The sequence below is a fragment of the Gymnoscopelus braueri genome (assembly GCF_963280865.1).
Source record: "Gymnoscopelus braueri genome assembly, chromosome: 6".
NCBI lineage: Eukaryota > Metazoa > Chordata > Actinopteri > Myctophiformes > Myctophidae > Gymnoscopelus > Gymnoscopelus braueri.
In genome coordinates this window covers 22,240,028-22,257,265 of record NC_137607.1, presented here as the reverse complement: position 1 = coordinate 22,257,265, position 17,238 = coordinate 22,240,028, and the positions used below count along the sequence as shown (strand labels likewise).

General features: G+C 39.6%; 1 protein-coding gene across 1 annotated transcript; it reads right to left on the bottom strand.

Annotated features, from left to right (window-relative positions):
• Positions 1–2,878: 2,878 nt before the first annotated feature.
• On the bottom strand, positions 2,879–14,210 carry lpla (lipoprotein lipase a). Its single transcript, XM_080430164.1, has 10 exons — positions 13,943–14,210; positions 12,304–12,509; positions 11,299–11,478; positions 10,229–10,340; positions 8,710–8,952; positions 7,614–7,871; positions 5,921–6,041; positions 5,169–5,351; positions 4,448–4,555; positions 2,879–4,292 (listed from the first exon to the last, which is right to left on the bottom strand). The coding sequence occupies exons 1-10, from the start codon at positions 14,040–14,042 to the stop codon at positions 4,241–4,243; spliced, it is 1,563 nt and encodes a 520-aa protein (XP_080286290.1). The 5' UTR covers positions 14,043–14,210; the 3' UTR covers positions 2,879–4,240.
• Positions 14,211–17,238: the final 3,028 nt, after the last annotated feature.

Here is a 17,238-nt window from a genome sequence, read left to right as displayed (position 1 = left end):
GGGAAGCCCTCATCATCATAAAAATGTTTAATTCCTAGATGTATGCATTTGCTGAAAGCACAAGAACAAGTTCACTGAGAGTCAATGAACTTACTGGCAATGTGTGCTAGAGTGTTTAGTCACTCATGTCCGTGTAACCAGATCATGGGAAAGAGACATGGGGCTGGGAAGCACATGACAATGCAGGCTACAACACGTTTTAAAAGTCATCTGTGTGGGGTCAACAACACCTGTCCATCACAAACACAAAACCCTGCGGGATTGTTTCCATTCTGACCAAAGTTCGAGTTCATCTCTATCGATACTGCATACATAAATTATGCTAATCCAAAGATGCTTCAAGTATTAAATCTAGGTCTAAGTTTTGTTATCTGGTCAGTATTTGAACTGGCAAGTGACCTTCGGCTCTGAAATAGTTCTGATAACTATTATAATTAGCTTGAATTATTTCTTCAATTTATGGAATCAGAAAAATATAAGGGAGGACAATATGAAGCTAATTGTGCCACAATTTATTCCTTTGACTCTGGATGCCAAGAGTTGCTCAATGCCTTTCCTGTTTTATACATCCCAATGGGAATCTCTTCCATGGAATCAGTCCGTAACTCAAGGAATTAGTGGTACAAAGCATATTTAAGTCATACTGTATGTCGATACAGTGTTGCATAACATGTTTTAGGGTACCAGGCACAGACAAACTACACATTAACTGCCCAATGTTTTGGCAACCAAACCCCTGCACTCCATCCAAAACACACATTTTGTACATGAAAATAAAATTGAACTCAAATATATGAGCTGAGCTGTGATACAAACAGCGCCGGTTACATTTCACTGTTAGAATGCATCATTGCAATAGGAAATCAGAATTGAAACATTTTACAGTTGCAAGTCCCCTACTGTCTACTGCGTGTTTACCTGACTGTAGACCAGAAGCTATATGTCCCGAGAAGAAATGGAGTACCACCACGCATTAGCCAGGTAATGGCAGGTCCGGTGTGTCAAAGGTGCAAAATATAAAAAGACTGACGTTTTGATGTCACAGCATCTTCATCAGGGTCAATTGATTCTGATGGAGATGCTGTGACGTCTTTTTATACTTTGCACCTTTAATAAAAAAGTCATTTAACAGTCCATGCTGCTCCAGCACAGTTTCTTACAGTATGCCCCTCAAGGGATATTCACCTTTGGGTGAGTGTTAGATGTTTTCTTTCCTATGTGGGAGACTGGAGACTCACATCCAAATCCAGCCGAGTCAGAGGACACATGCCAAAAAGTAATAAATAACCAATACTCATCATCTTCAATTGACAAAATAAAATAACTGAAACGGCCTACTCTAAGTTTGTCTGGCTTTAGCAGCCAGCAATAGTCTGTTGGGAGGGTTAGAAGCGTTTTTGATTGATAAGGGTCGAGAAGCCAGCTTGTGTTGAAACAAAGGCTTAGTGTGATAATCCCCTTGTGCATGGTAAAATGAAACAAAAGTCACTCGCTCAACGTCAGCAGAGAGCGCACATCTTCTAGCTATTGTGACAAACAGCAAGTTAAATTAAAGCCTACCTCAAAAGCTTTTCCTTTAGTTTTTTACATTGTAAAGTCTTGATACTGACATGATACCATGATACTGACCGTGATAATAATAATGCAACTTTATTTACCACCTTTTTTAACAATGTTAAGTGCTTTACAAGATTACAAACAATTAAGCAATTGTACAACAAATTGTGAAGGATTTACAAGACAGTAACAACAAATTAGGCAATTGCCAACACCACCACCGTTGCACCAAAGTATTCCTATTACAGGGTTAAAAAGACTTTCCCATAGAAATAGAAGAGATTTAGAAATAGTTATTATGCTAGCTGAGGTCCAATGGCAGGCTGTTCAAGTCTTGGGGCCTTGAAAAGTCTCTGTCACCCCTGGTCACCGACCTAGACTTAGGAACAACTACTGTAGAAAAGCCTAGTGTAGTAGTTCTACAAGCAAGCACGTCAGTGCATGCAGTGCATGTGGTTTCAGGGAGTTACAAGGTTCTATAAATTCATTGCGGCCAAACATTACATCAATGCATTTAGATTAAAAAAAAGAAATGTAATTTTACTTGTACTTTTGACTTTAAAGTATTTTTTTTAAAGAATGTACTTTTGAATATTAAAAGTATATTAAAGAGTTACTTTTGTACTTTAGCTTGAGTAAAATCTTTACTGAGCCACTTTTTATAGTGGAGTAATATTTGACCAGGAGTAGGCCTACGGTATCTGTAGTTTGACTCAAGTACTGGGGTTGAGTACTTCGTACACCACTGCATGTGTGTCTGTACTGTATGAGCTGTGAAACTCAAGTTGTGAGATGCCAGTCTGGCTGTCTGGTATTTACGTAACAGTGCCACAAAAAACAAGTCCTTGTTCAATTACCTTGCACAATCAGTTCATGATGGTAGAGTTCCTAGTACTAAGTCTTTCAAATTAAGAAACTCTTTTTTGGCTAACAACCATGACAATCTGTTAAACATCACTCAATAATCTGTAAATGTTTAACATACTGTATTTTTGTCTTTTCAACACATAGGGCCTACTGTACTTTTGAGTGCAGGAGCTGTCAACCTATAGACCCGAACATTTGTTGTTTTTTGCGCTTTCAATATCAACCTATTGCATGAAATCTGTGACTCTGGACATGTTGTCATGTGGGCATATTTGTCCATCATTATACATATTAAAGGTACTGCTATTGGACAAGATTTCAATACTACACTAGTAGTTAAAACAGATCCCCAAAAAGGTCAATATTAATTGTTAATGTGGATTTACCACATAAGGATGAACACATTTCAAATGATGGAATTTTCATGTAACATGAGTAGCCAGGAGTATCAAGATGCGTGATGACTTCACTTTATTGAAATATTAAGTTATTTCTTTCTTCATACAGTGCACTGCATTTCAGTTCATAAAACTATATGCACTCAGCAGCCGGCACGGAAACCAATTTGATTGATCTGTCCAAAACCTTGCGCATGAAATCACAAAATGCTCCATCTATAAAAAAAAAAGACAGCAATGGAAATCTGACAAAATATATTACAGCTTAATATACAAATATGTACAAGTACATTCAATAAATAGAATATGAAATATTCTTCAGTTGTATTACGTAGGACAGTCTATCAGAGCTTGCAAAGGCTTGAATATTTATTTTCAGCCATTCTTGTAACATTTGACCTTCCAAAGGCAAGGGCATGATGTTTAGACCGCGCTTCATTGGTGAGGTAAGCCATTTAATCTGATAATATTATGTTTTAGAAATTAGTTCGTTACAATCAGGGTGTCCAACTAAAAACGAACAAAAAAACACAGAATGTGTAAAAGCCGATTCATACTTCGTCGCACAATGGCATCCACAACGTTTTTGGCGCGCAATGCTGTCATGCGATGGAGCATAAATTAGGCTCAGCCCTGTTGTAAAGGACAGCACTTGATCCAATTGTCTGCAGGGGGTAAAGTGACCAGTGCCCACACAATAACCAAATGCTAGCGAGAACAAGTAAGGATTCAAGACATCTGAAATTAATACATATAAAATGTATTTAAATACAATATAATACTGATTGAAGGAATACACATATTTACAAAGATCATTGTTATATTCCAGTCAGTAGATAGTAACAACATCTTTGGTCCCTGTTGATTGTTGGCGGTTAGTGGTTAGGAAGAGATAAAAACAAAAGAAATTAAATGATCAGTTTGCAGAAGAAAAATAAAAAGATGTGCCAAAATTATGACTATCACTCTGCATCATGTATGTATAAAATGATGTACCAAGTTCACATAAGCAAACAAAACACAACCTCTTGTGTGGTCTAAATTTATCAAAATCTGTATAAACAATACATATACAAGGGATACAAGAGAATAAACAAGTGATTAAAAAGAAATGCAGCAATAGTTACTCAAAGACTGTAATAGCAAAATATATGCACCATTATGATAAAAGTTGTAACATTTTCCAGGAAGACAAAATAAACATGAGAGCTGATCCCCGGCACCAATGAGGAGGTTCTGAAGGTTGCACTTGGATGTGACGTGTATTGATTCTGGAAGGAATAGATTATGCTCATGCCAACACCCTGTATGTTTCCGTTTCTTGAAAATAGTTCCCAGTGTTTTTCTGTCCAGCTTTGGCTATGATTGTAGAGGTGGGTAATGTGCATGATGATGAGGAGGTGCGTTCAAGTGAGTCTTCAAGCCTCGTTCTGCCCAAAGAGGCTGCCCTCCATCTTGATTCTGTGAAGCCTGGATAGAGATACAGTATATGTGGTTATGGACTATTCATTTTGCATTACAAGGTTTCTTGAATCACATTATTTTAGCGTTGTATGATGTGCCACGGTCTTTAAAAAAAAAGAAAATGTATATTTTGAAAGTTTACAGCGTACTCGTTGACTTACAGTTTTTCTTTACGACTCATATAGGGTTCTTTTGATTTGACAAAGACAGTGTCTTCCCCTCCTCTGACGAGGTAGCCAAATTCTCCATCCTTGGCAGAGAAGATCACCCTGCAATCACATTGAATGTCACACTGAAGTTAATGTCACTGAATGACACCCCTTAACATCTAGGGCAATCCAGGTTAAAGTTACTATACCTCATTATTGAAAACATACAATTCAGTTTAAGTATACCTAACTATTAAAAACCTAAGGTTTAACCACTTGAACCCTACCGTCCCTATTCTCTGCATGTCATAATAGGGAAACATTCTGCAAACATAGCCGATCTACAAGCTCACAGTGAATCACATTGTGAGCTTGTAGATTGTGGCTTTTTTTTTTATTAGATTTTTGGTGTAGAGGGAAAAAAATAAGTCGGCCAAGTACTGACCCCTGGGGAATCCTGGTCAACAAAGTATAGGGTTTAAGTGGATAATTATGTACATAAAATCTTTCCAATTATGCAGACACTGTAATCTTACTACATGTTACATACTGTAGCATAAATTTAAAATAAATCTATGCAATTATACTGTGTTCTTCCATTAATCTGTGACCAGCAATTGGTCAACATTAGCTATATACTTTCATCATTGAGCTTTATAACAAATGTCTTCTGGTGTAATAACAGAGTTGAGTAATCACGCCATGTGGAAGGAGGTGGTAACAAGGCTCTTACTTGGACTGGGTCTCGCCAGATTTGATGCGCAGTTTACGGATGTGGAACCTGCTGCTGCCCCACAAATCTGCCCAGCTGAAGATAGCGTCCTTCTCCCAGCGCAGCTTGACGATCATCAGGTCTCCAATGTCAACATCGGTGGTGAGCAGGAAGGACACGGTGGTGTTTCCATTCAAGGCTGGACTGTAGGGGGTCAGGGCAAAAGCCATAAGGTCAAACTAATGACGCTGCTGTGTATAGAGGTCAGCTGATGATTGATAGAGACATGCGTACACGTGCAGATGCAAGTATATATGTTGGCTCTTTACGACTACAACAACTAAGTGAACCGCAACGTGAAACATATTTCAAGGGTTCTGGATTTATTTCCATACGCTATGGTTCGGTTTCAGATAAGGTTTTTAGAACCTACTTTGGGCCCTGCTCAGGAGGTGGTACTTAAACCTGAGTTATGGGAACCCAGAACTCAGCATTTTCTTTATGGCGTACCTCCCCTTTCAGGAGTGGTTCTGATTATAATGGATACGTAAATTTAAAAAAACATCACAGAACTTCCCATGTTCTGGGACGTTTCATGTTCTGGAAGGTTCTGGGTTACCCTTTGTAGTCAAAAAGAGCCATTAGTCAATTTATTTATGTATGTATGAACAGGAATATCTTTTTCATCTTCGTTTGGGAGTTAGAGGATAGCATGAAACATGCCTTCCAACCACCGCTTAGCTATTCAGAAAACTATTTATTGTTGTACTTACATACTGAAAGGAATGTCCTCCTTCTCTTCAAGGGTTCCATATAGAGACACCTTCAGTGGCTGCTCTGTGAAGCTCAGCTTGTCCTTGCTGAAGAAATGCACCTTCACTTGGTAGTGAAAAACTAGGAGCAGAAGAGAGACAAGGCATAAGACAGACAGAACTTTCCCAGAGCCCATGAAGCATGTACAACTAAATTACATTATTATAGCTTAAAGCTTTAACTTGTGCCATCGTCATGTGCTCATCAACGCTGTTTTAATATGGTTTCATACTTTATTTTGTTTTGAAGCACTTTTGTAATCTACCGGTAAGTCTAACCTTTAGTTTTGACTGTGTCTATCTCTAAAATTTTCCAAAGCCACTTGATTGGAAAACATTCTTAAGCTTACACGACATGTTTGATTATTATTGGTTTGTAAGGGCTGAGCTGCAACTTTAAACTGCGAAGACACTTTGCACTGAGTTAAGTCCAAACTGGAAGTACACTCTGCGCACGTCAGCACTGTGTGTACACTAGCCTTGTAATGTAGCAAATGGAAAGATTTAAAGCCTTTTTTGTTCTCTGTGTGCGAGTCCTCACCTGATGCATGTTTGATCATTATAACACCCCTGTCTTAAATGTATTCATGTCAAACTCTTCAATGATATTACTTCATGCTATGATATTACATCTACAACTACCACTACTATACCAATACCACTACACTGTACAACAACAACAACAACAACAACAACAACAACAACAACAACAACAACAACAACAACAACAACAACAACAACAACTACTACTACTAGTGCTACTACTACAACTGTACTTCTGCTGCTGCTGCTGTTGCTTCTGCTGCTACTGCCACTGTTGCAGCAAATATACAGTAGAATCCTTACTGGATTGTAAAAATGGACCCAAATGAAATTTGGAAATATTGTGGAGTTGCTCAACGGGTTCCAGTAACTTTTCCATTCCATTTATAACGAATCATGTGCAGTGGTGTCGTGTTACCTAAGTAACTGCTATACCCCTGACCTCCTACCCATGTGACCAGCATGCCAAGCATTGCTTTATTCTTTGGGTTGCTTTGCTTTGCTATGGCCCCACTCTACCCTACACCTACGTATATTGCATACGGTAAATATACATACAGAATGGATGCTTGTGCACAATATCTGTATGTTTTACAAAAAGTGTATTTTTGAACCTCCCTTGTCTTTCTTTAATATTTGTACCAATATAAAATGAACGTGGCTGTTTTTCTTCACATAAGCAGCCACCACTACAATAACAATATTCAAATAGTAGCTCATACACTGAGGATTTTCCAACTTAGCTACCGTATTAACATGAGTCAACTTAACTCTCTGTAATTCATGCAAAGTCCATAAATCCAGACATACTTATCTGCATTGGCCGAACATGAACTCATTTCCCTCATCTCCATTACAGAACGTAGCATAAAACACATACATAAATGTGTTAAGTATAGTTTGTTAGTATAGTTTGTTCGCTCTGTTTACAGAGTACAACTGTTACAGATTTTATTATTATTATTTATTCATTGTTACTATTATCATCATCATCATCATAAATAGGGTAACATTTTGTAATTTTGCCCTTGACTGACGCAAACTCAAGGCATTGTATACTTCATTTAAAAGTAGCTTAATTTACACAGCCAATATCTTCCTGGTCTTTTACCTTTGTAGGGCATCATTTCGCGGGTCTTCAGGTACATCTTTGTACTGCGGGCCGTGCGGGGTGCGCGGATCTTTTGGACGTTGTAGCCTAGTTTGTTGCAGCGGTTCTTGCGACAGCTGAGACACAGGCCCTTGTTGAAGGCCTCCTTGGAAGCGCAGCGGTAAGCCATGCTCTGTTGCTGTGTGTTGTGTTGTGCCAGCGAGTCAATGAACAGGTGGATGGACCGCTCGTGGGAACACTTGACCATGTGGTCCATATCTGTGGTAGACCAGACAGTGTAGGTTTGAAAACCAGGCAGAAATACAACACACAGCCAATTTCATTTAGAGTCGAGAGTTTACAAGGGTCCATTTTGTTACATTTGAATACTTATAAATGATGATCTATGTCTACTATGACAAGACCTAAATCCTAGATGTAACTTATTTATATTGATTGTGCCAAAGATCTGTGCTTTTTTCAATTCCATGTTCACAATATAGCACAATCAAAACAAAATAAATGTCCCAAATCTTATTAATGAATGTGTAAGGGTAGATTTAAAAAAAGAATTGTATTCATGCTTTGGTAGGTCTTTTGCGCGCCATTTCTTTTGCAAGACATTTTTTAATACCCACACACTGTCTTACACTATCAACCAAAATGTTCTGATAAATATTCATACTGACACCATGCAAACCTCCAGTGGAACCTGTCTGCTGTTACAATTTACAGCACTGTAACAGCAGACGTCTCACTTTGATGTGAGCAGAAATTTGCATCGGGTCGATGACATAGAGAGCAGACGATGATTGATAACAGAAGTGGATTTACAAGTTCTCTGTAATTCTACAGAATAGAGCTTATATATCATATTGCACAAGACAATATCCCATAACATAACAGCCTAGCCATTACAGTATATTATGTATGACCACGGATTTACTGGTTCCGGGCTGTCAAGGTAATTAGGGAGTTCATGGACTGGAATCTGCTATCCATGCAGGTACAAAGTAACACTCCAGATTTTCCTGTGTATTAGTGTGTGCATATACTGCAGTAATGTGATTTAATGATGTCTGTGTGTGTGCACGTGTGTTTGTGTGGGGATACATACTCTGCAGGCCTCTGAAGCCAGCCGATGCGATTTCCAGCAGAGTGTTCTGGAGGTCGCAGCCTGGCTGGAAGGTGCCTCCGTTGGGGTAGATGTCGATGTGGCCCACTGGCCTCTGGATGCCAATGCTGCGGTCTGGGGAGCCCCTGGTGTTGGTGTGCAGGACGTCCACAAACTGGGCATCGTCCGATGAAAGGGTGAGCTGGTTGTCTGCATGCTCGAAGGTGGGACCGGCGGGGTCTAAGCCTGGGCGACAAAGACAAGGATGTCAGGTTTTTTTGTGTGATCAACTTGTTTACATGGCTCAATGGCTTGAGCGACCTGAAAGAGAGACACACATAAGGCGCTATCCCTCTGGCTCAACTTGAGAAAAGTAGAGCCCACACTCCAGCTACATGGAAAATAACCACTTTATTTGCAAAACATCTCAACGTTTCGATCCTCCAGGGGATCTTGTTCAGGTCAACGTTGTCATGTTTTGCAAATAAAGTGGTTCTTAATCTTTTCCATGTAGCTGGAGTGCAGGCTCTACTTTTCTCAGCCTTGGTCTTTTTGGCCCAGCACCAATTGTCGATGTGCGTATATGTATATATATATTTTTTAAAGCATTTTTTTTTCTTTTTTCTGCCTTTTAGTACAGTAGACTGACAGGAAATGGGGAGAGAGAGATGGGGGAGTGACACGCAGCAAAGGTCTTCGAGAACGGGATTCGAACGCTATTTTAAAGCAAACATTTGTTACTCAAATCTTTGCTTCGGGGGGTCCCTGACTCCCCTGGAACAAAACATTTTGAGATGGGGGTCCGCGGCCAAATACATATCATTTTGGGGATCCTTGACATGAACATTTTGAGAACCTCTGACATAGTTTTTCAGAAAACTGTTAGGATTTAGAAGACATGTGTAGAATCGGCCTCAGGTCTTAATGGGTTAAGTAAGCAATAGGCCATGCAGTTGCTCAATACTTATTCATTTCACATTTTATGGGGAAGAAAACATTTCCTATGAACACACTGTGAGTGAAAAGATATGAGTACAGCGTAGAGCTCTGCAAGGTCAGCATGTGTAGAAGGACCTCTGGTCAGGGTTTGCTGGTTGTCTCTACTAAGATCTAAACTAAAGGAGACTATGCTTTTGAGGTGCTTTTGAGCTGCCTTTGGACTTAATATCCAGTTTGGTGTCTGTACTGTATGTGTATGCTTTATTACCTCTATGAAGCACTTTATGAGATCTGCTCTCGAAAAGGTGCTATATAAATAAGGTTACTTACTAATACCCTATATGCAACCAGTGGAGCCGAGCCAGGAGCTAAACAATATGAGGCAGTGATTATGAGCTGCTAATGGTCTGGTATGCTGCTCTCCAATCCACTGCCTCTGATCACAATAAACATGCCATTGTTCTAAGCAGGTCAGAGATTTCAAAGCATGGATACACACACTGACATTGATTACTGTTTGTACTGCTGCAGTCTGAATTCACCATGATCAGACAAGCATCCAGGGGGAATTGTGCTCTCTCACCTGTGATTCTGCTGATTTTGTGGTCAGTGAGGTCTCCGGCGACGCCTGCGATATGTGCTCCCAGACTGTATCCCACCAGATGGATCCTTTCCCAGGGTAACTGCAGCTCTTTCTGAAGGAAGAGAGACAGATGCAGGGTTTAAGATCCCTTGGGCTCGCTGTTGGAGAATATGAAGAACATGATGTAAAACATGTGTACAACATTTTGAAGTGAGGGCAATCCTGCAGCATGGATGGAACTAACACTAGACTAAACCTGGCCTGGCATGTCCAATCTCTGAATAGAATTTAGGCCATAATCCAGGACAAGCATTAATGTGTGTCAGGAAACCAGCTCTAAAAAGAGACAATGAATGAATGACATATGAGGAGGCGTGCGTGATACAAATAAAGCGGTGTGAACTTTGCCAAGAGGTTACAATCTGTAATACTAGACCTCAGGTAAACTATGGTGTGTTTCAGTGTGTTTCATAGCTGGCCCGTGCCAGTGTCGCCCAGCTTGACTTGAAGTCATTCAAACTAAATAGAGGGCAGTGCTCCACTAAGCTTCACATGCAATTTGAATCAGTACTTAGCCTCATAATGAGAGACTGCTGTGAGCTAGGGACAAGGCTGTACAAATCCTTTATAAGTGAGAATAAAAATCATAACCAGAAGGAAAACATACTCACAGCAAGCAAGATACAAAAACATTACATCACTAGTGCTGACAAATCTGTCGCACTTTGGCAGACTACTTTGAATTCAGATGGAGTTTATGGGTTCCTTCTCACTTCTGGCATTGTAGTGTACGACTGAATGTGATGGTAATTTGGCTATCTAGTGGGTTTTGATTTAATGAAGCAAAATCCAATTGTCAACGCTCATAAATCCGCTCATAATTCCAGCAACCCATTATTCCAACGTCCCAATAGTCCGACAAGCGTTCGGTTCGGTTAGGGTTAGGGTTCATTATAATGGCCAGTCGGACCAACTGGACACATGGCACCATCTCAACAACAGTTGTGATCTTAAAAACACGATCCTGTCGACCAAGCAATATGGGTACTAGTAGATCCAAATACACTCACCTGTATCCAGTAGACAAACTGGGCGAGATCGCGGCCCACTAGCCTGGTGTTGGCGGCAGATGTTGGGTAGTGCTGGCTGGCACGAGTCAGCCAGTCCACCACAATGACATTAGCACTGGGTTCCCTGTCATAAAGGGCAGTCACCAGCTTGGAGACCCAGCTCTCAAACATTCCTGTGACCTATGGTACGCACACAGGCACACACACATACACACAAACACACACACACACACACACACACACACACACACACACACACACACACACACACACACACACACACACACACACACACACACACACACACACACACACACACACACACACACACACACACACACACACACACATAGACAGAGAGAGAGAGGTCAGCTTCTAACGTCATTCACCTTTGCCTTTGTTTTATTTCCCCCTTTTTAGACGGAAAACAAAAATGTCAAGTTCAGGTTGCCTCTCAATCTCATTAAGAGAGGGAATACACAGACTGGTTTCTAACTCATCATGTCTCCCCTGGTTGTAATTATTTGAACACATTTCTGAGCTATTCTTGCATCTTGCCGTGCTGAATACAGTCTTACCATGTTATGAACTAAATTTGACTACTGTGCACTCACAAGATAACAATAATACAATTACAGTATATTACATTTATTCTTGACAGGATGCAAAACTTAAGGCTTAATTCATGTAAAATCCACATCTTGGTGCTATTTCCTCACAAAGTTTATAATAATTAAGTGACATAATAGAGTTCAGCGGGCACAGCTTTAAACCCTTTGACCACTTGAACACCATGCATGCCTATTCTGGGGGGACCAGTCACAAAAATAGCAGATCTACAACGTGTCGCGTTGCGACACGGTGTGACACGTTGCGACACAGTGTGAGCTTTTAGATCTATTTCTATTCATAGAGATTTGGTATAGACGGGGGGAAACAGTGGTTCAGTTGCAACTCAGGTCTGTTTGACAAAAAATAGAGGGTTTAAGTGCTTAACTGACATACCGTCCAGCCATGGATCACGATGAAGCTCTGTGTTTCTGTGTTGAACTGACACTCTTTAATGGTGTCAGGCTGACCAGGCACTATGTAGCACATGTCATCGTCAGGAAAATCAGCTGTGCGCAGGGAGAACTTGGACACAATGCCTGCATAGTCTGTGATCCACTCAGTGGTGGTAGGCAGGGGAGCTGTGGTTGTGGTGCTGTTAGCTGTTAAAGCACACGCGCACGCACACACGCACACGCACACACACGCGCACACACACACACACACACACACAAACACAAACACACACACTAAATTAATACCTTTGCATAGATTCTTGTGGTGATAGAAATGAAGAGAGGTGAACATTTCAGATACAATTCTGACCATATAGAATATGTAGGTCAGTGGTAATGAAACGTGGGCTCCAGAGCCCCTCAGTTCCTTGAGGGGGTTCCAGATGGACCTTTACAGGTCTATAACTTATGTTATGGGGGGGGGGTCATTCTGTTAGCTCAAAAAAAAAAGTTTTGTAAACCTAGACATTACTGTTATGTCCAGTGGTGTAAAGTAACTAAGAACATTTACTCAAGTACTGTACTTAAGTACACTTTTGAGGATTTTTTACTTATGTGGAGTATTTCCAATTTTCAGTATTACTTCTACATCTCATAGGCACATTTTATACTTTTACTCCACTACAATTATTTGAGAACTTTAGCTATAAGTTACTTTGCAGATTTGTATTATTTTTTACAAAACATACCTTAACCACTTCAGCTCTATATACATTTCAACCATTTCAAAATAGCGGATCTACAAGCTCACAATGCATCGCCATGCAACGCATTGTGAGCTTGTAGATCTGCTTTTTTTTCAAAAGATTTGTATACATTTTATACATTCGAAAACTTGTGAAATGGGACATTCTGCATATTGAGAACTTTCTACTTTTGGTACTTTAAGTACTTTTGATACCAATACTTTTGTATTGGTATCAATATTATTTTGATACTTGTACTTAAGTTATAAATGTGAGTACTTTTTCCACCAACTTATGTCCAGTGATCATCGCCATATTAATGTTATAGAGCAGGACGCTGTCGCCCTCTTTTGTCTCCACGTGCACACTTCAACCATATAACTATCATCAATTAGGCATAATTACAAATATTTTGAGAAGAGCCTGGATTCATAAAAAGTAAATTAAAAGTGCATGACCACAAGTTTATAAACTAACATCAGTGGTAATGTTTGTAAATTAAATATAATAATTAAATTAAATATATGTAATCATATTAATTATGTTATAACTAAGCTATAGCATAATATATTTACGAATAGTGCGACCACTGTTGCTACTCAGATGAATTGATTTAAATCTGGAAAAACAATGCGCAAATTTTCACAGTGATTTTCCACAAAAGGCCTTTATGAAAGTCTCTTTTCTATAGGCGCACGTGAATAGGGTGCACTTTTCCCAGGGTTATTCCCGGTCAGAGTGGAGCCACATGCATTAATTAAACCCACCCACCCTGCCACCACCACCCACCCACAAATGTTTACGTTTTACGGGCTGTTGCAGTCATGTTTATGATCCAATTAATTGCAATCACTGTCACAAGAACATAAAACACACAATTAAAAAATCACTTACCAAAAATAGCAGTGGCTTCAGGATCAGACGAAAAAGTTACACAAAATATGTTTGCCAAAATTATCCCAACAGTGAAAAAATATATATTTTCGATTCCCATATTTGACCTCCAAACGAGGTTCCGAGTTAAAGCTCCTTGGATGTTGCTTTAGCAGTGGAATAATATCCAGTAAAGAGTCAGTTTCACACAAATCAGTCCGTTAGAAAGTGATCAGAGTTAAGTTAACGGTCAGAGAGTAAAGGTTCTTATGAGCTTCTGTCACAGTTGCCGCTCCAACTTATCTTTATGAGTGGCTCATTTGAATAACTATACACTATTGGCTGGAGATAAATGGGCGGGGTTTGAACCCCATCCTATCCTACTCTAGAGAAATCATTCACAAGTTCACTTACTAAACTTCACAACTCCAACCATGCAGGCTGTGTGGTGTGTTGTGGTGCGCTCTGCTCAGGTCTGGAGAATCTATGAATGCTGTGATATTAGAGTGGTGGAAAAAGTACTCACATTTCTGACTTAGGTAAAAGTATCAATACTGAAATGTAGAGAAACACTCTGTTACAAGTAAAAGTCTGGTGATCAAAATGTACTCCAATAAAAGTAGCTACAAAAGTATTGGCATCAAAATATACTTAAAGTACCAAAAGTAGAAAGTACTCATTGTGCAGAATGTTCCATTTCACAAGTTTTCAAATGTATAAACTTGATAAAAAAAATAGCAGATCTACAAGCTCACAATGCATCATGGCAAGGCATTGTACCTACTCTATCTATATCACACACACACACACACACACACACACACACACACACACACACACACACACACACACACACACACACACACACACACACACACACACACACACACACACACACACACACACACACACACACACACACACACACACACACACACACACTCTCTCTCTCTCTCTCTCTCTCTCTCTCTCTCTCTCTCTCTCTCTCTCTCTCTCTCTCTCTCTCTCAATTCCAGTTTCTTCCCATGAAATTCCGATTTCAATCCCTCATCAGCAGATAGGTGAGGAGGAATAATAAATAAATTAACTCTAATTAATCCTTTAATAGGTAAAACAATGTATCCAAACTGCTAATTATTTATCTTCATATATTCTATAAAATAGTTGTTTAAAAAATATTACAACTGATTTTACTGTAGCCGACTGATGTTGATCTATTTGGACTATTCTTAACTTAAACCCTCTATAGGCCTACTTAGTACAACTGACTTGAGTTGCACTGTACTTGGTGCACTCTTTTTCCCCTCCACACCAAACCTCTAAGCCAAAAGATCTGCTATTAGATCTGGAGAATAATTCCCCCAGAATAGGGATGGTGGGGTTCAAGTGGTTACGGGGTCCTTAGTTTGGGAGCTGGGCACAGACAGTGGTGGAAAGTAACTAAGTACATTTACTTAAGTACTGTACTTTTTTTTAGGCATTTTTACTTTAAAGGAGTATTTCCATTTTCAGTACTTTTACTTCTACTCCACTACATCTCCGAGGCAAACGTTGTACTTTTTCTCCACAACAATTATTTGAAAATTTTTGTTACTAGTTACTTTGCAGATTAACCACTTCAACCCTATATACATTTCAACCATTTGAAAATAACCGAGCTTGTAGATCTGCTATTTTCAAAAAGACTTTTATACAATTTATACATTTGAAAACTTGTGAAATGGGACATTCTGCATATGGGTACTTTAATGGGTATTTTAAGTACATTTTGATGCCAATACCTTTGTACTTTTACTCAAGTAAATTTTGAATACCGGACTTTTCCTTGTAACAGAGTACTTCTACATTGCAGTATTGATACTTTTACTTAAGTAAAACATTTGAGTACTTTTTCCACCACTGGGCACAGATGTTGATGATAAACCTGCATTGATCCTCAGGGGAAATTCAGGAGGTGTCATGTGGGATGTCTCAGAAAGACATAAGCAGGATGGGTGTGTTAAAAAGCCCTCTGTCCCATTGGCCAGTCATCAGTGAGCAGTCTGTAGAATTGGGAAACAATTGAAGCATGTCTGAAACAAATGATGCCACAGTGCCCCTGGACGCCTGCAGAGATTATGAATTGTTCTGTTCAAAATGACTGCAAGATGTTCACCAACCTCAAGCACATTTTTGTAACCATTATTCTTTTATAAGCTGGCACAGACGTTCAACAGAATAATCACAAACGAGGTGTCTGAACATAAACATAACATTTCAAGGTGGTAGTGAACCAACACATGAACCCGGTTGCCCCTATTTTGGGGCAAACATTCAGCGAAAATAGCAGATCTACAAGTTCACAAGGCATTGCGTTGTGAACTTGTAGATTGGCTAATTTTGGCAAATATATTTAGTGTAGAAGGAAAACGGAGGGGGCTGTATAGAAATTGCTTCAGGTAAAATGGATGTGAGGCAAGCTCTATAAAACCTGTTTAAGGATTGTGGTGGTTGCAAAAAAAAATCTGTGTAAAAGCATGACACACACCTAATGTTGCAATCACTTATCTGTGTCACATTACATTTAACCTCAGCTGTTTCATACTGATATGATGTTATCTGATCAAAGAATCAGAAATGTTCAGAGCTCATCTGGCTCATCGGAATCGGATCTGATGTTTGATTGTATATATAGGATTGAATACCCAAGGTTTTTAAACGAGATACGCAGTCAAGCTGTTTCCACTGAATCACCGCAAAATCATATACCCTCAAAATACTGAATGTTTTTCTGTCTGTAAGAATGTTATTCCACCAAATCCTATTAACTGAGTAAACAAATTGACATGAAGCAGATGTATGGCATCATCTGTATCAATACCCTGCCAACAGTGATGCGTGGCAGGGCATTGTAATCACTCCTGTGTGTGTGTGTGTGTGTGTGTGTGTGTGTCTGTCTGTCTGTCTGTCTGTCTGTCTGTCTGTCTGTCTGTCTGTGAACATGATCAGTAGACGGCCATGATGAGTTGATTAACTTTGAACAGTCCAAGGTCAAAATGACGCTTGACTGGAGACCGGATGCACACCTTAAAGGACCACCTCACTCATTTTCAACTTATCTTCATGTAATTGGTCCTCACTCATGCTCATTACAATACGGTATACCATTTCTGTCTACTCGGTCTGTGTCTCAGAGGAGGGCTGTGGAGCGTGGACCGATGTGGAACAATGGCTTCTATTATAGCATGCTACCCTGCAAGAAAGAGACAGGCTACAGTTTCTATGAGCTTGTAATCCCTATTGATGATATCATTGGTAGGCATGGGGTCCTGAACTGA